Here is a 26,849-nt window from a genome sequence, read left to right on the forward strand (position 1 = left end):
AAAGGAGGGAAAGCAATTTCGTGTTGTTTTTCCCTTGTAAAGAGAGGAATTTCCGTTCAATCAGCCAACCCCCGCCCCCTAAAAAAAAGCCTAAGGGTCTTGGCTTCTACGGGCGGTACCTGCCACGTACGCCATAGCTTTAGTAACTAGTATTAACCGGTTGGGCTTCTGCTTCCTGAACACTCAGTCCCTTTTTCCCTTATGCTGATTAATTTCAAGATGGAGGAGACAGCCACGTTCCTTCCCTAGACAGTTTCACCATACTTATTCCACAGGTTAGTCCTGGAATCTGAGGCCTAGCAGGTTTGTTAAATAGGTCATTCTTTAGTTTTGGGGAAAAGGGAAGCATTTAATATCAGGTTGTCATCCACCTTTTGCCCCAAAATAATTTTTTGCTGGAAATAAGGAGCCTGCACGTCCTGAATGAGAATTAACCACAATATCTTTGGGTGATTGAAGGAAGGAAGAAATAAACGTACTACTTACTAATCATTACTTTCATTCTTCATGATTAAAGACAAAATAACTACTCATGTCATCCCATCAGGTACATTATGTTCATCCAGGATTACTTGAGAACCGGCAGGCACAATTTTAGTTCCTCCCCCCCCCCCCCCCCCCCCCAAAAAAAACACCCCGTTTTTCTAAATTGTAAAAATAAAGTGCCCAGGAAGACCAATCTAAATACTTTTTAAAATATGATTTTACGACCCACTTTTCTTACTGAAAATGTTTCATCCTGATGTTCTTTCATACTTTTTTTAGCTTCTGCCTTCAGCCTAGGCCACTGCTAGGACTACTTTACAGAGGTAACTGTAAAGTGCCCAATAAGTCCTCAAAAGTATCAAAATATGAAAATAATTACTGATCTGATAAATGATAAAGTAAGGCATATTTTAAGCAAGCTTATATTAAACGGTAGATTCGAAATCTTATATCTAGCATATGAGATTCCTGGTTCCTTCTAACCTCAGTCTCCCCAAATATCTTAATACTAATATTGAATTAGATTTGGTAGTTGTGTGTTTGTGTGTGTGTGTTGTGTGTGTGAGAGAGACTACAATATATAGGATGTATATTTTTTAAAATGTGTCTATTTCAAAGAACATATAAAAGAGGAAGAATAATGGATTCTTTTTTTTTCTAGAGCAGAGTATGAAGAAAACTAAAATCCAGTTTATTGTATTACAATACTATGTCATAACAGTCAGGTAATTTATTTTTTTGTTGCGTCTCCTGATGATTTATGTATAGAATGCATGTTTTAAAATATTCTGTTTTGCAGACCCTGTAATTGGATGGGCTTATTTGATACATGTTAGTTGGTGTTGGGCATACTTCATGATGAGAATGGATGTTTTATACTGGTAATTCAAAGGGTAGTGTTTCTAAGTAGCTGGAACTCATTAGTGCTTTATCTGTGAATTTTCCTGTTTTAAAATAATGTCTGAAGTTTACCAGTACTTATGTAGAACAGAATGAACAAGATGGGTATAAATAAATACTGTTTATATGTTCATTGAATAGCTAAATAAAATATCAGTAGACTTTCTTACAGGAACATGATCTTACATTATTTTGTGTTCTATTTTTTCTTTCAAGATTCAAAAAGTAACTGGTATATGATACTTTAATTGGTATTAACTCTTGTAATCATCATTGTTAAAGTAACCACATAATTTATTGCCCTAGCCAGGTTTCTTTTAAGAGCAAAAGGGACATTATTATGTTTGGACAACAGGCACAAACAAGATTGTCCTAAGCAAACTGGGATGGGTAGTTAGCCTAAATTCATAACTAACTTGTATTGAGTGCTTATGTGCTAGATCTTGTGCTATTACATGAATGATTTTATAATCATCACAGCAAAGCTTCATGAGGATGTTATCTATTTTACTGAGGTAACTGAGACTCCAGGAAGAGGTTATTAAGTAATTTGTCCTCAATTAAATAGCTAATAAGTAGCAGAGCCCCCATTTTAACCCAGGTCTGTCTAATACCTGAAGTCACTAAACTTTTTTGCCTCTAGACTTAATTGCTCTGTTTAGATCAGAAATGCAAAGAAATGAAGGTTGTAATAAAAAATCTATAGGTTATATTGCATCAAAAACTTAGAGAATCTGCTTTATGAAGCAGGTGAGACTTATTTAGCAATTACCCCCCCTCCTTTTTTTTTCCCATCTCAGCTATTACTATATAATTTGATAATTTAAAATCAGCAATGGTTTTATGAATGGCTTAATTATGAAATGACATCTGCAAATATTAGGCTGGTTGGATATATTCTTTCAGGTCAGTGAATATGTAGTATTAAGTAACACAGTAGGTCAAAGATGCATCTGCATTCATGGAAGTATAATGTGTATATTACTTTTTCCACAGCCCTAGTGGATTGGGAAACAGCAAATCATGGACCAGCCTCCTTACAATATGAAACCAATTACAATGTGAAAAGTCCTGGCAAACCCAGATCAATGAGGTGCTAGAATTTTGGGCTATAGCCTTGGGCTGGGATGTGTTTTTCTTTCGTTTGTCTAATTCCTTAACATTTCTGTGTAACACAAAAGATTTAAAAAGTAGGCAGTTTACTTAATCCCTTGAGGTTTTGATAACCAATATAAGAAAGCAGTAGTACTTCTGTATCTATTTTTCTAAACCTTGAATATGGAAGTTTCCCAGAAAGTCAAGCAGTTCATATTACCTTTTATCAAAAGAAATATCTATTAGATTAAAAAAAATCTTGGCAATTTTGAACGATTTGGGAATATACTTATGAACTTGTGGTTTTGTTTCTGGAATACATATAGTCAATATTTTAATGTCAATTTTCTTGCATTTTAGTGCTCCAACCCAAGATTTTAATTTCTTTAGTCATAATAGCACCTATATATGTTGAGACAAATAGCTATAGGCAGTGTGTGGTATGTATATAGATTCGTGGACCTCTTCTAATAATTTCATGACTATAAGTTGGGCTTCTGTTAAAACATTTGCATGGTGATGGAACTTACTGTGTGTGGGGGGGATATTGTGTTCAATAATCTTTTCTGGAATGAACAGTCTCTTTCCTCTTGCTCTCCACTGGCCTACAGGAAGGAGTTAACTCTTAATTACAATTTTCATTTTTTATTCACTAAAGTTACCGGCAGTTACATCTAAGTAGCCATATAATTTATTCAAACTGGGTCACTTTTGAGAACGAAAGAGGACCAGGTTCCTATTAAGTACTATAGGACAACAGGTATAGACTGCTACTGTACAAACTGGGGATATATAGTCACCTTTGTCATCATTTCTATTTAGAAACACAGGTTCAGGAAGCACAGTTGTCAGCATGTTTGGTTCTGTAACACAAAATTGATTTCTTCAAATAATATGTCATTTATGTAGATAATAATTTTTTTTAGTCAAGTGATTTTAATGTATTTTTATTTATCCTCACCCGAGAATATGTTTTTAATTGATTTTTTTTTTGAGAGAGAGAGAAACATCAGTTCGTTGCCTTCCATAACCCTGACTCTGGGGATCGAACCCGCAACCTAGTTATGTGCCCTGACTGGGAATCAAACCTGAAACCTTTTGGTGTATAGGAAGAGGCTCCCTAACCAATTGAGCCACCCGGCCAGGGCTGGTCAAGTGATTTTAATTTTAAAAATTGGCTTCAGCCCTAGCCAGTTTGGCTCAGTGGATAGAGCATTGGCCTGCGGACTGAAAGGTCCCGGGTTCGATTCCGGTCAAGGGCATGTACCTTGGTTGCGGGCACATCCCCAGTAGGAGGTGTGCAGGAGGCAGCTGATTGATGTTTCTTTCTCAACGATGTTTCTAGCTCTCTATCCCTCTCCCTTCCTCTCTGTAAAAAAATCAGTAAAATATATTTTTAAAAAATTGGCTTCACTCTTATTTATTTAATATTTTTTATTGACTTCAGAGAGGAAGGGAGAAGAAGATAGAAACAGCAATGATGAGAGAGAATCATTGATCAGCTGCCTCCTGCACACCCCCTACTGGGGACCGCAACCTGGGCATGTGCACTCGACTGGAATCGAACCCGGGACCCTTCAGTCCGAAGGCTGATGCTCTATCCACTGAGCAAAACTAGCTAGGGCTTAAAGTTAATTTTTGATGGAAAACTCATGTTCTCAAAAATAGTACTTTTATTTACCAGTTATCACCTAAATTGCTAGTAATCAGTAATTTTACATTAGTAACTTTTTTATAAATACATGAACCTTCTGGGCTTTGAGTAATTTTTTTTTACTTTTTGGGAATAACGAAAAGCAAGTCAGAATGGAGTTTGTGTGGATAAGACCAAATTCTAATGTAGTGAGGCAGCTCAGTGACATGGGTAATAGAAGATGAAATTCCGTCTCAAGTACTGGAGTGAATTGAAATGTCATCATAATGGCTTCTTTTGAAAACTAACTTGCTCCTATGAATTGGCAGCATTTGGCTTGATCTCTGTCTTTGATTTGTTGACTTTCTTTTGATCTTATGTTTTAGAGCAGTGATGGCGAACCTATGACACGCGTGTCAGAGGTGACACGCGAACTCATTTTTTTGGTTGATTTTTCTTTGTTAAATGGCATTTAAATATATAAAATAAATATCAAAAATATAAGTCTTTGTTTTACTATGGTTGCAAATATCAAAAAATTTCTATATGTGACACGGCACCAGAATTAAGTTAGGGTTTTTCAAAATGCTGACACGCTGAGCTCAAAAGGTTCGCCATCACTGTTTTAGAGGGTTGTAGTAGGCAAAATTGTGAGCTGCAAGTCAGTAGACATGCAAAGAGATTAGACATATGAAGGACATTTCTGAATCCTTTTGTGTATTTTTGTTGTCCTTTTCAAGTGGTAGAAATAGAATATAAGTGAGGCTAAGCTAACATTGCCATACAAATAATATTTTATAATCTCATATTGCAATAGTATCAGCAGTGGTGGAGCCCTGGGTAGCATCCTCTGATAGGCCAGTGCTGGAAATAATCAACAAATTGTGTGGGTGGTGAGAGGTATCATGCAATAAGTAAAGGCAGTGAAACATCAGCTCTCCCGTGCTTTTAAGAGGAATGCTTTATGTTTATTTTCAAACAGATAAGATAGTCACTAAAAGGGAGATTGAAATACATGAGTGAAATGGCAGTGAGAAAAGCACAGCTTTTTATCTTATGTCCTAGTTTTTTATGTTTCTTATAGTTCATTCTTCTGTCTTAATACTGTAATGTGACCTTGGTTATATCTTATTCATAGTCATGAATTCATAGAACTGGAAAGTATTTTATAGTTTAATAATCCAGTACTCTAATATTGATGGAGACTCTGAGGCCCAAGTGGTTAACTGAATTGGCCAAATTAACATAGCTAGTAATAGTTAATGTTACAGCCAAGATAAGAACCCAGTATTCCTATTTTTTTTTGTTTGTTTGTTCTTTTTATACAGCTGAATACCACCCTGCTACTCATGGAATAAAAAAAGCTATCCTGGTGTTTTCAACCTTTTATTTGTCTGTTACAAATGCCAAAATATTTTTTAAAAATATATATTTTTATTGATTTCAGAGAGGAAGGAAGAGGGAGATAGAAACATCAGTGATGAGAAAGAATCATTGATTGCCTGCCTCCTGCACGCCCCCTACTGGGGATCGAGCCCACAATCCAGGCATGTGCCCTTGACTGGAATCAAACCCTGGACCCTTCAGTCCACAGGCTGATGCTCTAGCCCAAGTGGTTAACTGAATTGGCCAAATTAACATAGCTAGTAATAGTTAATGTTACAGCCAAGATAAGAACCCAGTATTCCTATTTTTTTTTGTTTGTTTGTTCTTTTTATACAGCTGAATACCACCCTGCTACTCATGGAATAAAAAAAGCTATCCTGGTGTTTTCAACCTTTTATTTGTCTGTTACAAATGCCAAAATATTTTTTAAAAATATATATTTTTATTGATTTCAGAGAGGAAGGAAGAGGGAGATAGAAACATCAGTGATGAGAAAGAATCATTGATTGCCTGCCTCCTGCACGCCCCCTACTGGGGATCGAGCCCACAATCCAGGCATGTGCCCTTGACTGGAATCAAACCCTGGACCCTTCAGTCCACAGGCTGATGCTCTATCCACTGAGCCAAACCAGCTAGGGCCAAATGCCATAACATATTAATTAAACATTCTATATATGAAGAATTCCCCACTTTTGGTGACTACATATGTGATGGTACATTATATCCTGACCTCAAAATCAGTAGTTCTTTGTGACTTGATTTTTTTAACTGCATTATTTTTTTTCCTGGTGATGGTATTAATGATCTAACATTTTCTTTATTGACACGGATAGCATGCCATTAATTTACATCTACTCTGAGGTTTTAATGAATCCCTGTTTCAAACAGAATGATGCCTGCCCTTCTCTTTTCAATGACACATTTGTATGTTGATACCTATGTCTTTTTTTAAATTTTTTAATCAGCATATTCTACTTTAGAACACTGTTGAGTTTGGAGTTTGTATGAACACATGAAAATGCTCAAGATACTTTAGTAGTTGGTTGATATTAGGTTACCTTGATTCCCCCCTCCCTTTTTGTTTTGAAAAAGATGGTATTTCTTCCAGACTTAAGTGTGGCTTATTTTTAAATTGATATTCAAAAAAGCATTTGAATTTCAGAATTCAGTTTTGTAAAGACTGTCGTTTTGTTAACAGTACATTTTGTTCCCTTAAGTCTCCATAATTGGGTGCCATGATGCAGTATGTCCATTGAATATAATGTGTGTGCTTATACTTAGCACCAGGTCTCCAACCTATTAGTACTGATCAAAATGTCTTAAGTGACTTTTCACCCTAACATAAAAATTACATATTTAAGCATTGGAGTAAATGGATTAGGATGATTAAATGAAATACTTCTAGCAGTGGTCAGAAACATAGTAGTTTGCATAATTTATATTAATATATGTTAATGACTAATAATGCTTTAAAATTCTCAAGGTGAATAAAATCTGTTTTAAATTCTCTAACTACAGTTAATAAATCTCAGGTTTGGTTTTCTTGTTGGCTTTTTCTCCTCGGAATTAAATTTACCCAGCACTGTCATACATTCATTGTGAGTAATTTTTTAAATGACTGGGCAAAATTTCTAATTTGGCTGTTTGTTTCCAGGAATGGATTTGGATACATTGGCACACAGTATGCTGAGATAAATAAAGTTAATAAAATATGCTATTTATCTAGGAGACAACTGTATTTAAAACAAATATACTAAAAGTTGACTAATTCAAAAGTAAGTACTGCTGGGTTTATAGTACTTATAAAGGTGTTTTGTCACTTTGGAAATTTTTAAACCAGGAATCAACCTAGTATACAAAGCTCATAGGGATATTGAACACTTGAAACATGCCTATTGGGATTGATAGAATGTATTTTAAAATAATATAGTCTTGGACATGCCCTTTGGTAATCACTTCCTCTCTCTGTGTTTCTGTTTCTTATATCTGTAAAATACAGGTAGTGAGATGTTCTTCATAGGACTGTTGTGAGGATTAAATGAAATATAGGTGAAAGGGCTGTGTAAATATAGAGTGGTGGGTATTGCTTATAATTAATGGGAGAGCTAAGTGATTTAAGAACATTTATATATTTTTTTCTCTTAAATTGTTCTATTGGTAAGCTTTTCATAGAAATACTAGAGTCCCGTGGGGAGCAGGCCTAAGCCAGCAGGCGGACATCCCCCTCAGGATCCTTAGCGCTGGCACGGAGGTGGGAGAGGCTCCCGCCACCTCTGCTGCACTTGCCAGCCATGAGCCAGACTTCTGGCTGAGCGGCACTTCCCCTGTGGGAGCGCACTGACCACCACAGGGCACCTCCTGTGTTGAGCGTCTGCCTCCTGGTGGTCAGTGTGCATCATAGTGACCGGTTGTTCCCCTGGTCGGTCGATTTGCATATTAGGATTTTAGTATATAGGATTTAAGTTTAAAAGTGGCTGATGCTAATTATATACTCAATCCAAAATTTCTGATTTATGCATATGAATATTATAACAGACAGTAAGATAGTAGATTGAAATTCCTCTCTTTTATGATGATAGAAGGAGCCCAGGGGTGTGTAGGGATTTTTTTTTCCTCTTAGTAGTTAAACTGGAAATGTACTACAATTTTTTAACATAATTCTTCACTAATATTTTTACAGCAAAATGGAAAGAGATGTATTTGACCATTTGGACTTTGGTCCCCTGACATCTATGGCCTGGTGCTTTAACCTTTTGTTTTCACTTAACAAACGTTAGTGACATTACATCTTCCAGGGGCTGAACTTGTGGTTTATATTTATTACATTTTCCGGTATATGCCTCTTAAGTGGTGAAGGAACTGTTTAAAATGAGACTAGGCTCATTGGATATGTGTAAGATTATTTTACAAGGCATTCTAGAACATTGCTTACATTCAGGATTTCCTTTTTCAAAATGCACATGTAGCTACTGGACACTTGAAATGTCACTAGTGTAGCTATGGAACTGAACTTTAAATTTCCTTTAATTTTAATAAAGTTAAATAAAAAACTGAAGCAGTGTAAAATATTTTTTCATTAAACACAACTGTTGTTTTGATAGAACTGCATTTCAGTTGAACCATTGCTAATTTATTATTTTGTTTGTTTTTTCTCTTAATTTTTTTTTTACAATATACAAAATAAATCTATTGAACCATTGCTAACTTAGCATCCAGCTTGAGATGTGCTGTGAATATAACATATATACCAGATTTCAGAGACTTGTTATAAAAAAAGAATGTAAAACAATTCACTAATTTTATATTGATAACATTTTGAAATGATTTCTTTATGTTGGATAAGTAAGCTATATATTAAAAATATAAAAGACCATATCAGGCACAAAATGCCACTTTGATGGCACAGACAAATGCTGTGTGCAGAGATGAATGCAAAAATTGCTAGGTGAGATAGTAATAATTTCTTAGATAGATTTTCATGGAACATTGAAGGGTGAATGCAATGGGGAGAACCTAAAAAAAGGGCTGAGGGAACAGCATTAGTAGAAGTGTGATGGTAGTAAGGCTCAAGGTGTGTTGGAGGGCTGGGATGGGGCAACCTAAGTTAATTGGTTTGTCAGGAAAGTGTCATGATTTCACTAATGTGGAATATCATGAACAAAATGAACAGGAAAAATAGAGACGGACTTATAGAGAACAGGCTGACAGCTGTTGGAGGGTATGAAGGGGTGGAGGGATTGAGCAAAAAAGGAAAGAGAAAAAACTCATGGACAACAGCAGCAGTGTAGTGATTGGTGGGTGGGGAGGAGATGTAAGAGGGTATAGTAGGGATACATGGTGATGGCAGGAGACATGACACGGGTGGTGAACACAATACAGTGTACAGAAGATGTGTTGTGGAATTGTGCACCTGAAACCTGTATAATTTTGTTAACCAGTGTCACCCTAAAATCAATAAAAAGGGGAAAAATAAACATGACCTGTGAACCCAGAAGAGAAAACCAAGAGACTTAATCCATTCTTAATGACATTGTAGTCCAAACGGTCTTTTGAAATCAGTGTATTCAAATTCCTACCTAACAAGGAATCCCCTCTTTAATATAAAGCCTCTGCTTGAATATTTCCAGAAATGGGTAGTTTGCTTGCTTTAAGAGGCTACTTTGGGACAATTTTACTTGTTAGGTTATTGTATTAAAAGAAGGAATTATATATGCTCCCATGTTTCTTCAACTATTGGCTCTAGTTTGACACTATATTTTGGCTCTCTTTCATGTTATAACTAAATATTTGAAGACAGTAATCATGCCCCTTTTTGTCTTCACACTAGACATCTCCAGGTTATTTTACCATTTCTTTTATGATGTTCCCTGGCTTGTCATCATCTTGGTTACTCTATATACTTTCTTCTGTTTGTCCCTTTTTCTTTTGGAGTTATTTTAAATGTTTCAGATAGTCCACATATAGTGTGAACAGAAGGTTACAGTGGGACAGTTATATACCTTTATTGAACACTGGTCTGTGAAAGCAATGTAGGACTATGTTAGATTTCATAGCAGGCAGGTCAAACAGGCTTTTTATTTAGCTTTTGTTAACTAAAAATGCCAGGTTATCTTCATGTGAACTGCCCAGACAGGTTTTTCCCTTTCTCTGTAGTACTCTTATTATGGGTTATTTTAGCTGTATAACTCTTAGTAAAATGTTCAAGGTAACATTGCTCCATAATTTTTGAGGGTGGTATTCAATAATGTGAATCTCTTAAACGATATTGTCCTCAAGGTCCTTGTTGCTCAAACTGATTCTAGCATTAGCAGCGGTAACATTACTTGGAGACTTATTTAAAATGCGGGTTCTGCCCAGCTGGTGTGGCTCAGTGGTTGAGCATGGACCTATGAACTGGGAAGTCACGGTTCGATTCCCGGTCAGGGCACATGCCCAGGCTTCGGGCTCAATCCCCAGTAGGAGGTATGCAGGAGGCAGCCAATCAATGATTCTCTCTCATCATTGATGTTTCTATCTCTCCCTCTCTGAAATCAATAAAAATATAAAAAAAAAACTTTTAAAAATTATAAATAAAATGCAGGTTCTAAGCTGCACTTCCAATCTACTGAATTAGAATCTGCATTTTAACAAGATTTTCAGGTGATTCAGTTTGTATGCTGATGTTTGAGAAGCACTGCTCTAGCCCACATTTCTTCATAAAGATAGCATGAGAAACCTTCTTGGTCTCTGTATAGAAACCACATCAGACTAGTCAGCAGTATTGTCTTAATGGTTCTCAGCCCTGACTGCACAATATAATTAACTGAAATTTTAAAAATATTGCCATCTGGTCAACCCCAGAGAAAGCTCCTCAGGTAATTCTCATGTGCAAACCAAGGTTGAGAAACACCCTTGTAAACGAAATGAGGTTAATTTGGCCATGATCCCTACTTCTGGTGAACACATATTGTACATGTTTGCAGAATTTTCCCTTGGGTTTATTATCAGATTTTGCTATGCTACACGTCACTTTCTTTGAAGATAAAATCATTTTAAAGTCTAGTATTTTAGTATCTCCTGTTCTCTATTATTTCTCAAAGATTACCATTAGAAGTTTTGAAATTTAGACTCTTAACTCTCTCTTTGAAAAGTTTGTTTTTTTCCACTATTTCTAGTTGGAAGGTGATTTTTCTTATTGAATCATCAAATAGAAACAAAATAGAACTTGAGTGCCTCTATCTTACATCTTGTTACTATACCAACTCTCCCACATACTTAGTATAAGACCCCTTTCTTGTTTTAGGTACTGTTTTTCAAAACCGTTTAAAAAATCTGTCCCATATTTTTGCAGGTCTCTGTTTCTTATGGGCTTGAACCTCCATGATGCTATTCTTAAGACTTTGTACCATTTCTGTAACAGTGCTTGGTACATGAATTTACTGTTTGTTTGTTTTTTGGTTCATGTCCCTCAGATGTCAGAACTTATCAGACAACTTTGCCTTATTTGTAAGATTTATATTTTTAAAACCTTTCAACTATACTGAGTTGTACTTTTTATAAATAAATTTCAGAACTCATTGGTCCTTCACAAGTGGACTTACTTCATCCTAACTTTCATAACTAGCATTCAAAATAGTAACTGCTTAAGTACATTAGCCAGATGTTAATTTGGTTTGAGGAATTGCAGCTGAAGTACTTTTTCCTTTGTGCTTTTCTATATTTTAAAAAATTAGCTGCTTACTATTATCAATACCAAATAATATTAGTTAGCCACATATGGAAAAATGTGGTCCTTTTGTTAATTTTTTTTATTGGCTGGCCCATGTGACTTATGAATGTTTTATTTAAGCTGTTGATTTCTAGTCATCTTAAAAGTTTCAAGTTACTATAAAAACAACATCTTTCAGAAATTTCTATAGTTTAGTCTTACCAAAATTATGGATTCTTAGTCATGAGTTTAGAAAGCTTTTTAAAAAAATATTAAGGTTATCCTTCCTACCCCTTCCTTGATGTGTTCATCTCATTTGTTTAAACAATGATAGGATAATTCTAAGAATAATGATCTAAGGGAAACGATGGAATTCTAGATGTGCCCATGTCTGGACTACAATTTGTTTAAGGTTCAGCAGACAGGTAGAGACTAGGGATTTTTATTTTTTATATCTGCAAGAAGGTTTGTTATTTTTTTCTTTAGTATTGACTTATGAACATCCAGATACTTCATGTGTTGTGTATGGCATTAAATCCTATTACCAGTATAGATTCCCTTTTTCCCCACAAACCAGATTATCATATGTTTATGGGATTAACTTTTATTTTGTCATTGTGAACTTAAAAAAGATCCATCTGAAGTTGGATGGAATTTTAGATTGTTTACTACCAGTTAATTTAGAGCAGGGGTCCTCAAACTTTTTAAACAGGGGGCCAGTTCACTGTCCCTCAGACCGTTGGAGGGCCGGACTATAGTTTAAAAAAAAACTGAACAAATTCCTATGCACACTGCACATATCTTATTTTGAAGTAAAAAAACAAAATGGGAACAAATACAATATTTGTATTTGCATGTGGCCCGCGGGCCATAGTTTGAGGACCCCTGATTTAGAGTGTGTGGAAATCTGCTAATATTTCCTAAGGCCATATAAGTAGTGAATGATAATTAAGAATTTTGGCCAGTTTTATGTTCTATCTAGAGCAGGGGTTATCAAACTATTTCTGTAAAAGGCCAGATAGTAATTTTTTTGTGTTGCTGATAAAGTAAAATTGGAGCATATTACATAGTTATTGATATATAAAGAGAGAAAAGCCAAATTTCCACAAAGTTTTTCTTGATAAAACTTAAAATGTAAAAAACAAAGTAAAATGCAGTTTTAATGCTGAGTTTATAGTAGAAAGAAATGTTAGTAGAGATGTTTCATAGTGCTTATTTTCCCCCAAATAAGTCAGATTTTAGGAAGCATGGTATACAGAATTCTGAAAAAAAAATTTTCTAATCAACAAAGGCAATAGTTCATACCCTCTCTAGAGGCAACTTAGAAGTAAATCAACAAGAAGACATCCTTGATTTTTAAGAGCAGTATAAATGATGTTGAATTACAAGAAGGAGATGGGCAGATAAATGAGTTTCACATCCATAGTCACATGCATCAGAAATTAGAATGAAGAAGGATTGGATCCCAACAAGGATTTCAAGGACTAAACAGCCATGCCTTTGTGAAGGGTTCCACATAAAAAAATTAAAAACAATCTCTCCAAGAACACAGGTTCCAGTAAGAAGGCAGAACAGTTAATTAACTCTAGAAATTATGTAGAGGTTTTATAGCTTGTGGACTTTTGAGGAAATACGTGATTTCATTACACTTCTTAAGAGTTTTATTCAAGTATAATTAATATACCAAAATATTGCATGTTTAATGAATTCAATTTGATGCATTTGGACATAAGCAAATACCTGTGATACTATCACCACAATCAAGGTAATAAACCTATATCCATCACCTTCAAAACAAAATTAAGAACTCAAAATGTAATAATAATTGAGTACAATGTTTTGTAATATAGGTCTACTAATTTAAAAAATGGCATTCTTTTGGGGGTTAACATTTTCTTAATTGGGGTTAAGCATATTCCTTATCATCAAAATCATGTGCAGGTATACATCTAGTGCTCCTGACATAAAATGAGATTTTCCATATTTCATCTTTGAAAATGTCCGTTCACAATATAGGTATTGCTATGTAATCAATCCAGAAGCATATAATTTTTTTTTAAAAAAAAATGTTTTTAATTGATTTCAGAAAGGAAAGGAGAGATAAACATCAATGATGAGAGAGAATCATTGATTGGCTGCTTCCTGCTTGCTTCATATTGGGGATCGAGCTCGAAACCCGGTGTGCCCCGACCGGGAGTTGAACTGTGACCTCCTGGTTCATAGGTTGACACTCAACCACTGAGCTAAGCTGGCTGGGCCAGAAGCATATAATTTTAATGAAGCATATTCATCCCTTAGAAAGAATTTATAGAATTCTGTTAGACTCTTCATGTTTACCTTTTAACATATCATTACACTGCAGTTATTACTTTCAATTGAAGGTTAGGTGGAAGGTCCTCAGTTGCACAGTTAAATGGATTTTTGAAATAAAGAAATTTTACTTTTATTTGCACTAAGGTCTAAAAAGTGCTTCTGGAACTGTAGTTTGTGCTCATAAAATATATCTACTACAAATTTGTATGGGAATGCAGCTCTCATTTCTTTGATAGCACAAGTGCATATAAAGCAGCTTGACTTTGTGATTCCAGTGGTATTGTTGAAATGACTTACTGCAGGATAAGTTTTACTTATAAGCACTATTTTGCCTTGTAATTTTAAATGTTTTTTTTTTTTATTGATTTCAGAGAGGAAGGGAGAGGGAGAAAGAGAGATAGAAACATCAGTGATGAAAGAGAATCATCCATTGGCTGCCTCCTTCTGCACACCTTGTACCAGGGTTCAAGTCCACAATCCGGGGCATGTGCCCCCACCAGGAATGGAACCTTGACCTCCTGGTTCATAGGGTGATGTTCAATCACTGAGCCACATCGACTGGGCTGCCTTGTTATTTTAGGTTGAATTCATTAAGAACATTATGAATCCTTTAGCAAAAGCTAAATTCCCACACTGTTATTTTGTAATGGTAATTGGGGGTGGTTCTCATTGGGGAAAATTTTTGATTTTGGGCCTGGGTGCAACAAATCACAATAAAACTTTACCAATGATAAGCCATCAAAATGAAGAAGTGATGTAGTAAGTCAAGATACTTAGTTTCTGTTTCTGACAAAAATTCATGGAACTGATGATGATGGTTAAGTCCACAATAATGAAGCTTGCCATTCACAGTATTGGTTCAATAATATGATGGATTTAAATATTTTCTGCAAACTCCCTGCTGATGAATAATATAGTGAATAACCATAGACTTAGATAACTTATATTTTCACAAGGTTTGTAAATTTTTCTGTTTCACACATTTTACCACTATTTCAGTTGTAATACATCTTAGCAAATTCTACTTCAGGTTGTACTGAATTAGTGTTTTCTCAACTTCTTTGAAAACATGATCACCTGTAGTGGTTCCATGCAGATTTATAGAGGCTACTTCTAAATCTCAAACTCCTTGAATAATCCGCACTTGACTCCTAGCATACAGTTGTGGACTTATTATGAGCCAAGGAAAACCACTCAAAATCATTTGCTGCCTTGTTTTTCAATTGTTTATTGATGTGTCCCAATATCTTCAAATTTCTGAGCAATTGTACTCATTAAAACACTAATAATTTTAAACAACTTTATTTTCTTTGTACACATTTCTTTAGCTTCTGCCATCAAATGCAGTTTAACTCAACATCAATAAATGATTTTCCTTGCTTAGCCAGCAAATGAGCCACTGGAAACTTGGTTGAAGCCTTGTTTTTTATTTTTGTGAAGAAATATTTTGTGAATAGCTATTTTAAGTTTTCCAGTTTTTTACACTGTAGCTTCCCTGTGAATTAGGAATGATAATATCATTAGTCTGATAATATCAACGTATATTTCATTACTTAAGCACAGTTAATGTGCCATTGCATAATAAACAATCTTTACCGTCTAATCTGATAAAATAAGCTACATTCTGTGCCTTTAAGGGTGGCATTTTAAGTCCACCTTCTTGATATGATGTGATAAGTGTGCATCTGTAACTTCAAAAATGTCACAGTATGGTGATGTACATGGCATTTGAAATGCTGTCAAATTATAATTGCATCACTACAACTTATAATGCCCAGATCACCATTGTAAAGCAGTGAGAGTGCCACATTTAGTCTGTCACAACTATTAAACTTTGTCATTATATCATAAAAGCCATAGACAATATGTAAATGAATGTATTTTACTATTTCAATAAAATAAACACTGAAATTTTAATTTCATATAACTTACATCAAAAAATTCCTTCAAAATAAACATTTAAAAGTGTAAAAACCATTTGTGGATCTCAACAAGAAAAAAATAGGCACCAGAGCTTAATTTGGCCTTGGGCCATAGTTAGCCAACCCCAGACCTAGTCTTTTCCTAGTAAAATAGGGATTTTGGGGAGTTTTTCTATTATGAAATTTCATTCAGATGAGGTCTTAAAATTTACGTCTTGACCTATATTCTGGATGTTCACATAATTGAAAATGTTTTATAGGATACATACTGACTTCTGTTTTCAAGATTGATTTCCTTTCTCCTTTTAGATAATTTTCCACTTGTTCATCAAGATGGAAAGCTCAGATTCTAACGATAAAGGAAGTGGTGATCAGTCTGCAGCACAGCGCAGAAGTCAGATGGACCGATTGGATCGGGAAGAAGCTTTCTATCAATTTGTCAATAACCTGAGTGAAGAAGATTATAGGCTTATGAGGGATAACAATTTGCTAGGCACCCCAGGTACGTGATAATGTAGTTTAAGAATTTATATATGTAATTTGTTGGTCTTTTAAAAAAATAGCCTGTTTTGAAAATCAGTTTCTTTAGCCATTATGAAGTATGATTTTAATGCAAGGCATATAGAATGACATTTACTACTATATTACTTAATTCTGTTCACTTATATTTGGAATTATCCTATATCATATTTTTAGTTATGAATTACATTATGAATTTATAGTGAGCTTATTTGAAAATAGTGGAGCTGAACAATTTTTTAAAAATTTATTTTTATTGACTTCAGAGAGGAAGGGAGAGGGAGAGTGAGATAGAAACATCAAAGATGAGAGAATCATTGATTAGCTGCCTCCTGCATACCCCACACTAGCGACCAAGTCCACAACCTGGGCATGTGCCCTGACTGGGGATTGAACCATGACCTCCTGGTTCATACGTCGATGCTCAACCACTAAGCCACGATTGCTGGGCTGAACCATATTTTTGTTGGCTTATTTAACTTCTAGGCATGAGTCTAATTGTGGAAGAGCTAATGGGAATTTTAGTTCCTAGGACAGACTTACTCTCTTTTGTTATTACTGATTCCCTGAATATGTCCCAGTCATAATCCTCCAGAGCTAGCCTTCGGTAAAATTACCAATTATTCAGAACTTTGTACTTGGCTGTTAGGTCCCATTTGATCATAGTTAAAATTCATTATTTTTCATAGTTCTTATTTCTATTTAATTTTACTAATCTTTGAATGATTGCTTAAATTTTAAAAGGTCAAGTGTTGGTTAGTGAAAGGAAGTACATTTTGAATCATCAGCACCAGGTTTCATTCAGAATATCTAAGTTGGGCTTCTGGTCCTGCCATTTATTAGCATGTCAGTTTCTCACTCAGTCTCAGTTTTCTTGTTTTAAGATACAGATAGTAATATCTACCTCCCAGACTTGCAATTGTAATGAATGAGGTAATATAGGCAAAAGCATTCAGTAAACTACAAGAAATTTGTACAAATATCAATTGTAAAGTCATGCTCTCAAAGAAATGAATTTTACCCAAGTTTCCTACTCCTTGGTTTTCATCTCAGATGGGTAAGAGTCATTGGTTTTTATTTGTAATTTGGCAAACATTTTAAAACTATTTTCAGGTGAAAGTACTGAGGAAGAGTTGCTGAGAAGATTACAACAAATTAAAGAGGGCCCACCACCACAAAACTCAGATGAAAATAGAGGTATATTTTGCTTTGCAGGGGGTGGGTAGAGGATGGAATGGATAAAAAACTTCATAACAGTAAATGTCAGCTAAAGATTATCCAGAAATGATATAAAGTAATTTGGTGCTAAGTTACCTGCTCATAAAGAGAACTGGCATTGTCTTGATATTTGGTAAGAATGTGAACGTAGGGTGTCTTTTTTTTCTGCTTTATCTTTGGTTTGTTTGTGTTAATTGGGGCATTGTGAGAAATGGCATATTTAAATGTAATTTCTTGATTTTCCACATCCATTGAAATATCCTTCTATCTACTGAATTATTCCCTTTTTTAAAAAATAAACATCTGAGTTCCTCACCAGCAGAAAGAAATACTGTATTCTCTAACCTGGCCGTTCTCAACAGGGTTTAATTTTGCCCCTTATGGGACATTGGCCATGCCTGGAGACATTTTTATTTGTCAATACTGGGAGTTTGTTATTGGCATCTAGTGGGTGGAAGCTAGGGATACAGATAAACATCCTAACTAACATCCTGATGTTTTTTTCTCAATGTGAAGTAGAGAATTTCACCATCTAACCTAAGGGGCTATGATAACAGTCTGGTCTTGAATGTGCCATTATATGTATTGTGCTAGGTTCAGACTATTCATTTGGTCTGATGTCCCATTTCATGTTAATTAAGAATCTTGGTAACATGAAGAAATAATTTAAACATTTTCAAACCTATAAACCTTGTTTATGTTATTTTTGCAATGGCTACAGCAGTCTTGTATTTTAAAATGTCTTATATTATCAAAGTCACTTAAATCAAGAGTCTAGAAGAAATGTTACAGGCTAATGAAAATTTGACAGAAATGTAATTTGAACTAAAATTCTAGCTCTATACCTTAACTGGTATTTACCTTGTTTGATTACAAGAGTGTCTTGACAGTGAACTGAAAAATATTGTCTTCTGACAATCCACAGTAATATGCTAGGCTCTTTATATAATAGACTTTCTACAGATTCCCTTTAAGAAAATTCTCTAAATTTTGGTTTTTTTTAAAATTATTTTTTAATATATTTTATTGATTTTTTTACAGAGAGGAAGGGAGAGGGATAGAGAGTTAGAAACATTGATCACCTGCCTCCTGCACGCCCCCTACTGGGGATGTGCTGCAACCAAGGTACATGCCCTTGACCAGAATCGAACCTGGGACCCTTCAGTCCACAGGCTGACGCTCTATCCACTGAGCCAAACCGTTAGGGATAAATTTTGTTTAGATTAGCTTGCACTTTCAAAATGAAATTGAAATTTCCTTGCCTTTACTTGCAAGTCTATGTAGTACAGTTTACAGAAATCTATAAATTTGAAATCTGTTCAGAGTCTGTTCTTTTTTTTTTCTAATACAAAGTTTCTGAGCACTATTACATGATTCTCCTAATTTTAGTAGCTCCTTTTCTCCTCTTCTCTTTTAAAAACAGGTGGAGAATCTTCAGATGATGTGTCTAATGGTGACTCTATAATAGACTGGCTTAACTCTGTCAGACAAACTGGAAATACGACAAGAAGTGGTCAGAGAGGAAACCAATCTTGGCGAGCAGTGAGCCGGACTAATCCAAACAGTGGTGATTTCAGATTCAGTTTAGAGATCAATGTAAACCGTAATAATGGGAGTCAAAACCCAGAGAATGAAAATGAGCCATCTACAAGACGTTCTAATGGAGAAAACATGGATAACAGCCAAAGGCAAGTGGAAAATCCACGATCTGAATCAACATCTGCAGGGCCATCTAGATCAGAACGCAATTCAACTGAAGCATTAACAGGAGAAGTCCCATCTACTAGAGGTCAAAGAAGAGCAAGAAGCAGAAGCCCCGACCACCGGAGAACCCGAGCAAGAGCTGAAAGAAGTAGGTCACCTCTGCATCCAATGACTGAAATTCCACGGAGGTCTCATCATAGTATCTCATCTCAGACTTTTGAGCATCCTTTGGTAAATGAGACTGAAGGAAGTTCTAGAACCCGCCACCATGTGACACTAAGACAGCAAATAAGTGGACCTGACTTGCTAAGTAGAGGTCTTTTTGCAGCTTCCGGAATAAGAAATGCTGCACAGGGAGCAGGTTCTTCAGACACAACTGGTAATGGTGAATCTACAGGATCAGGACAGAGACCTCCAACCATAGTCCTTGATCTTCAAGTAAGAAGAGTCCGTCCTGGAGAATATCGGCAGAGAGATAGCATAGCTAGCAGAACTCGGTCAAGGTCTCAGACGCCAAACAACACAGTCACTTATGAAAGTGAACGAGGAGGTTTTAGGCGTACATTTTCACGTTCTGAGCGGGCAGGTGTGAGAACCTATGTCAGTACCATCAGAATTCCAATTCGTAGAATCTTAAATACTGGTTTAAGTGAGACTACATCTGTAGCAATTCAGACCATGTTAAGGCAAATAATGACAGGTTTTGGTGAGTTAAGCTACTTTATGTACAGTGATAGTGATTCAGAGCCTAGTGGCTCAATCTCAAGTCAAAATATGGAAAGGGCAGAGTCACGGAATGGAAGAGGGGGTTCTGGTGGTAATAGTAGTTCTGGTTCCAGTTCCAGTTCGAATTCCAGTCCTAGTTCTAGTTCCAGTGGTGAAAGTTCAGAGATTAGCTCAGAGGTGTTTGAAGGTAGTAATGAAGGAAGCTCATCATCAGGCTCATCAGGTGGCAGGCGAGAGGTTCGACACAGAGCCCCAGTAACATTTGATGAAAGTGGCTCTTTGCCCTTCCTTAGTCTGGCTCAGTTTTTCCTCTTAAATGAGGATGATGATGACCAACCTAGAGGACTCACCAAAGAACAGATTGACAATTTGGCAATGAGAAGTTTTGGTGAAAACGATGCATTAAAAACCTGTAGTGTTTGCATTACAGAATATACAGAAGGCAACAAACTTCGTAAACTACCTTGTTCCCATGAGTATCATGTCCACTGCATCGATCGCTGGTTATCTGAAAATTCTACTTGTCCTATTTGTCGCAGGGCAGTCTTAGCTTCTGGTAACAGAGAAAGCATTGTGTAATTAAGGTCTGAGCTCTCAGCTATGTACCTGGTATAGTGATGGGCAAACAGGAATCACTTGCTTTATGTCCACTTTTTGAGTGGTGCTTGTAAAGTTGCAACCTGAATTGAGTCATTGCTTTCTGAATGAATCGTTGTCCTGTCTCCAATTTCTGTTCCAGAATAAAAGGAAATATTTAAAAAGCAATGTTTTAGGACATAAAATCTAATTTCAGCATCAGTAATTAATATACTAATGATTTATTATATATGTTTATTAGTTTCTCCTTTGTTATCTTAAAAGATCTGTCTTAGCAATGGCTGTTTCATGTTGATTTTTAAAATTTCCCATGCCATAGGAGAGAAGGGCTAAGGAAATTACCAGTTTAGACTAAGTTACAGTACATGTTTTATAAGTGATTGCTTAAAGCTTCACCATTCCCAGTTATTAGTTGGCACAAATTTAGCTACATGCTGACTATCATTTGTTCACCTTTTAGGCAAGGTGATATTGGACATGTCAGTGTAAATAACACTAAGGTTAGATCTTCTAAGTGTATAACTGTCTTCTAAGCCCATCACTGTGGCACACTGTAGAGTGAGCTTATAGTTTAATTAAGATGTTTATCTTGTGGAAATATTAAAAAAGCCTATGCTTGTGTAAGTGAAAAAAATCACATTCATTTGTTTAAAAATGTAAAGCTATTTTGTAGAGGCTCAGTACTTTTCCAATGCACTGTTGTAATAATGCATTACAAATTGTAAAGTACCATGCATAGAAATGAAAAAAAACTGCTTTTCGTGAGCCAATATAGTAAAAAAAAAAATCACACCAAACAAAGTACAAAGCTCCTTTTGTAAGTGTGTACATGTCAAGAGCAGAACATATCTATAATATTTAATGTATGTGAACAGCTACTGTGACATTGCAAAGTAAAGGTCAGAGTGCAGAATTGAACTACATTGAAGGCCAATGGAAATTGTGTGTTTTAACTTGGATTTAGGCAGAAAATGAAAGACGGGGGGCGGGGGAGACTACTACTCTGGAAGAATTTAAACTTTTTCATGAAGACAGTATAATCATACTGGTTTCGTATGGTGAGATCTTTGACACAGTATTCTACTTGAGCAGATGAAGTAGATGAACAAATTAGGCAGAGCTTTTGCTTTAAGAAAAACAAGCCACTATGACCTAGTATAATTTACATTGTTGTTTTTACAAGTCTCTGCAAAAAAAAAAAGGAGATAGCAAAAAAAAAAAAAAAGATCGTAAACCACTTTTAGCCTAAAAATTGGTAGAGATGTGTATACTAATAAGAAAGTCTCGAATTTGCATTGTTTTCAAGATTTGTCATTTAAGGTACCAGTGCACACTTGTTAGTATTTCATTGCTGTCTAACACAACCTAATATTTCACATTTAAAGACCAGTTGAGTAGTTAAGAGATTTTCTTTTTGAAAGTGAGTCATGTTGGGTTATTTGAAATTCAAATTTCAGTTGTGCTGCCCATATTTGAAGATGAGACCACTGACTTATGATCCATGGGATATGCACTTTATGTTGTTTCCTTAGTAGTAACAATAGGTTTGTGAAAAGAACCTCAGCACTCTTGCCGAATTTTTCTTTCGAGGCTGGTTGGGGTTTGGATTAGTCTGATTGTGGAAGACTGTGTTTGTTTATTTGGAAAAAGCTAATGGGTCCAAAGAGGAATTGAACACATCCTTGGCCTTTAACAAAGTGAGCTGACTACCCAGGCATTATCAGATACTCAACAAAATACACAATTCTGCTTTTAGGAACTATCTAGTTACCTTAACTGCTATCAGTTTAGCTGTAAAGATGATTTCAAAGCTCATATTTTCATGTTTTCTTCTTGCTTTCAATCCTACCTAAGTATCAAGGAAATGAACTTGTAAATGTGGTAGTTGTTTGCTAAGGATATGTACTGCTCTTGCAAGAAAGTAATGTTCAAACAAAGGTTCACTTATTTTTTTTAATATAAGCAGAAATCACCGTTTATGGCGCTTATATAATACATTTTATCTTTTTAAAAAATTGTCCATGTAAAAGTCAGAATTCCTTATATTTGTGAGCCTCCTTGTCTCCTTTCCTAAGGGTATGTAATCTGGTTTTCAGATCTGCAGGATAGTCCTGATTGGCTAAAAACAAACCCATATTCCTCTTGGCATAAAATGTCCCATTATTATAGGGGTGTTCCATTTTATATAGTTTAAAAACAACAGCTCGTTCTAAGCATAAAAGTTACTGAAAACAGGTATCTCCCAAAATGTATTATTCTATTACTCATTTGTGAAGTATTAAAGTAAGAACTCATGCTGAGTTCTGGTTATGAAGGTAGATATTGAACCTATTCATAAATACTGGAAATAGAATTTTAAGTTTATAGCCCTCAGTAGAATGCACATATTGGGCATGTGCATGTGAACATCTTTTTCAATAGCATTCATTGATTTCCATTAGATTGTGTAGAATGGATAAAAAAATTTAGTGGAATTAGCTTTTTTTTGCAAGGCCCATGACTAATATGTACTCACTAGTACTGGTGGACATTGAAGACAAGGTCATTTGTAGGTGTCAGATGTACAATGGAGAAGAAAGATCTTTTTTCCTACCAGCATCCAAACACCTACTCCCTTAAGGGAGCATTTTCTTGCAAAAGACTTTACATATTTTGTATTTTTGCACTTTTTTCTTTATTAAAGAAAGATTCTTTCCGGGAACTTCATGCAGTAATAGCAAGATAAAACAATGTTGGGAGTTTACATTGTTCAAAGCATAGGGGAAAGTACTAAAATCTGAATTTCTTTGAATATTTCAGATATTTTAAAAAATACACTTACTAGTCTGAAGCATTTGAGATGTTATGTTGTTTAACTCCAAGCAGCTGATAAAGCTGCAGTTTATTAGTACTACAAACAAAATTGAACAAGTTAGGTTGAAAGTTTTCAGACTTTGTAGCAATACTAGATGAACCATGTTAATTTTGAGTATTTGCTCTCAAAAGAACACATTAGTCATACCTCAGTGGTGTTAGTGGTTAATGGAGGTGGGAATTGAGAAACGTGTTCACATTAGTGTTGCAATGTAGGGAATAATTGGGCAGTTAATAAGAAAAATGTTTAGCGCATATATATATATATATATATATGAATGAAATATCTAAAAATATCATTGGAGTTTATCCAAACTTTAAGATTAGGAAACTGGTTATCTATAAGTGTTACCTCAAGTAATTTCCCCCCCTGGGAAAAATATGTCCTCTCCATGCCAAGTATTCAGTGTCTCAAATTATATTTATGAAGGATTATCACTTAATATGCTTTGTATTGAACCACCTGCTTCCCAAATATCCATGACAGCCATGACTTCAGTCAGTTCCCAAAATACCCATGTGATAGGGAGGTGAATGTTGCAAAATGCCTCCTAAAAGGCCATTTTTACAGCTTGCTAGAATACAGCGGTACCTCATAGTTGTTGATACTTTTAAAGTTGGAGGATATTTTTACCCTCCTCCCCTTCTCTTTTGTTCTTTTATAAGTAATTTGCCTTATTTGAATTTTTAAGTTTTACCTTACTGGCTTTCCTGTCAAATGTATTACCAACATTAAGTACTTAGAAACCATGTTTGCAGGGCACTTTTATTCATGGCTTATAAGACTATGCTGATTGCTACTTTCTAAAGTATTCTGTACCTTAGTAATGCAAGAGATTGAAAAGGCACATGTTCAAGTGTCAGGCGTTTTCTTCCTTAGTAGAATTCTTCAGGATGTTTTATATTCAATAATAGTGTTGTAATTCATTGAGTTAACTTAGTAAATTGTATGCTTTTGAAAACATTTGAAAATGTAAATCAATATAACATGCTTTATTTGTAAAATTAAAGTTCAAGGTCCAAAGAACTAGTATAAAACTTATTTTTAAATCAGATTTTAATAAACAACTAAGAAACAGCTATGAAAACAGCTGTAAAACTTTTAGCATCCTGAAATTGAGTTCTTAACTGGACATTTCTAAAATAATATCTAATATTCCCAGTAAGTGATTATCTCACTTGATTTAAGTAAATCCATTTTATATCTAAAACAGCATATAATAGGGCTATTACTGAAGTGTTGGAACTTACAAGGAATAACAACAGTTTATCAGTTTTATGATTATTTTCATTTCTATATAGGTGTTTTAATTCAAATTTGAAGGAAATAGGCATAACCTCTAACACTCAAATAAAATTATAGTGAGGTGTTTGTTTTTTATTAGTATTTCTTTTGCTAAAGACCCACAAGTTGCTTTATGGTCACTTGGATTGAGTGATAGCTTAAATATATGTAGTGAAAGCAAACCCATAATACCACTGTGCCTAATTATTTCAGGGTTCCTCTATCAGTTCCTCATCTTGCAGATTTATTCCAATACCAACGTATGGTTGAACCAGCTGCCCAGCCTTAAATCCCTTTAGTGCCCCTCTGCTAACATTCTTTTAACTGATTGATTTGTATGTGTTTTAACTATCCAGTGATTGGATTTTACCTCTTGATAGGTCCATTTGTCCTTGGTGCTGCTTTTAAATATGTAGGGCTATGTGATCAGGTATCAAGTTCAGTAGGTACGCAATTGGCCTGGATACGTATCTGCCTGTTTTATCTTCTCCCAGGAAGAGCTTTTTTGGTATAGATGTTTACGTGGGTTCATATAAAGAACTGGGCTGCAATCTTGGGAAGCTTTCTGAAGTCTAAGAACCTGAAGGGACTTGGAGGGGGAATAGTAACAAAGGCTGCCTTTACGTCTTTGAACAAGAAGCACATAAATGTCCGTTCTGTGACGACGAAAGTGATTGTTACACCAGGGCTTCCTGACCTCTGGGAGAGACTTGCAAAAAAGCAGAAAGGAGCACAAAGTAAAGTTATTTTGGTTAGTTTGCTTTATCTGGTTTCTCATTTTCTTTAAATTTAAACCTGAACATAACACCCTTCTCCAATATCTAGCCAGCAGACTCCTGGTTGGGAAGCCCTGTATTAAAATTTGAGAATGTACCCAGTTTCCTTTTTTGTACAGTGCTTTTACACCTGCTAAAAATTAACTTGTTTAATGCAAAACAAGACGTTGGAAGGTCAGTCATATTAAAGCTGGTTTGATTATTAATAGTTATCTTTTAGGAAGAAGCTTTTTCCCTATGTAAGATGTCATACTGCAGATTTAAAATATAGACTATCAATAAAATGCATGAAGTGATCATTTGTGCTTGATCATCTCTCCTTGGCTTTTTTCTTAAAAAGGGGAATTTGATAAAGGTCTGTTTCAAACTGATGTCAAATGCACTTGATTTTTAGAATCAAGTGGAATTACAGCACAACCTTGATTTTTATTACCTTCACTGCTGAGTGTGGGCAGGTACTGGTTTATGGGATATAACTTCTGTTTTATGTTGTGTAGTTTAATGGCTTAATCTTGGAGTGGTAAAGTAAAAGATGAAAGTATATTCCAATATAAGAATCCTGGAAAGATTTATGTAAATGACATTTTTTAATAGGTGTATCTTCTCTGTTTCTACTTTTACCATTGCCCTGACCACTCCTTTGCTTGACCTCTAAATACAGCCTTGTCTTGGTGTTATGTATGCTCATGCAGCTTTTATCTTCCATTGCCATTTCCAACCTCTTAAACATGTTGCTTAAGCCACTAAGATGTCCTTGTTTCTAAGTGGGTTGTCACGTTCTGATACCTGAGTGGCCCTTCCCCTTGGTATTGGTATTCATATAGCTGATAGTAAATTTTATTATAATTTCATTTCCTCTGGTTCCTACAGAGCCCTGTCATTGGCATAGGAACTCAGTTCCTTGTGATCATTGGGTGCAGTCAACTCTTAGTCTTAGGACCTTCACAGGGTTTTACTGTTAGTGCCGTCCGTGATTCTTTTCTTTGAAACTCAAATATGCCACTGAAATGTTTACATTCTAGACAACAGAGTAAGACAATGCACAGGCATCTTGTTTGAGAGATATTCAGTGATGAAGAGTCAATGGAGAACAGAAGATAATGGTAAATTAGAGCAGAGTATGAGCTATATTATTAATGGTCTTTTGAAAAAATAGGAAGTGAAAGCTAGGGTCCAGTTTCTATGAGGTCTTTGAGTTCAGGCAAGATTAAAATCTAAGGCCTTGCAAATTAATTAATAACAGCTACAT

General features: G+C 35.3%; 2 protein-coding genes across 4 annotated transcripts in view; one reads left to right on the forward strand and one right to left on the reverse strand.

Moving 5' to 3' along the window:
• The window catches only part of LOC106724236, a 9,127-nt gene extending 8,992 nt beyond the window's left edge, over window positions 1-135 (reverse strand). The window contains exon 1 of the mRNA XM_014530762.1: window positions 120-135. Coding sequence (XP_014386248.1) covers window positions 120-135 — 16 coding nt within the window. The remainder of the gene's footprint in view (window positions 1-119) is intronic.
• The window catches only part of RLIM (ring finger protein, LIM domain interacting), a 26,824-nt gene extending 909 nt beyond the window's left edge, over window positions 1-25,915 (forward strand). Inside the window, exons 2-5 of one of the 3 annotated variants that reach the window (XM_005858455.2) lie at window positions 1,148-1,211; window positions 16,232-16,424; window positions 17,555-17,638; window positions 19,083-25,915. In XM_005858455.2, coding sequence (XP_005858517.1) covers window positions 16,256-16,424; window positions 17,555-17,638; window positions 19,083-20,668 — 1,839 coding nt within the window. In that variant the 5' untranslated portion in view covers window positions 1,148-1,211; window positions 16,232-16,255 and the 3' untranslated portion in view covers window positions 20,669-25,915. Of the gene's footprint in view, window positions 1-1,147; window positions 1,212-7,154; window positions 7,276-16,231; window positions 16,425-17,554; window positions 17,639-19,082 lie in introns of all 3 variants that reach the window. The other 2 variants (XM_014530752.1, XM_005858456.2) reach the window with 2 other exon arrangements.
• The last annotated feature ends 934 nt before the right edge of the window (window positions 25,916-26,849 follow it).

The sequence above is a fragment of the Myotis brandtii genome, unplaced genomic scaffold (genome assembly GCF_000412655.1).
Source record: "Myotis brandtii unplaced genomic scaffold, ASM41265v1 scaffold1182, whole genome shotgun sequence".
Lineage (NCBI taxonomy): Eukaryota > Metazoa > Chordata > Mammalia > Chiroptera > Vespertilionidae > Myotis > Myotis brandtii.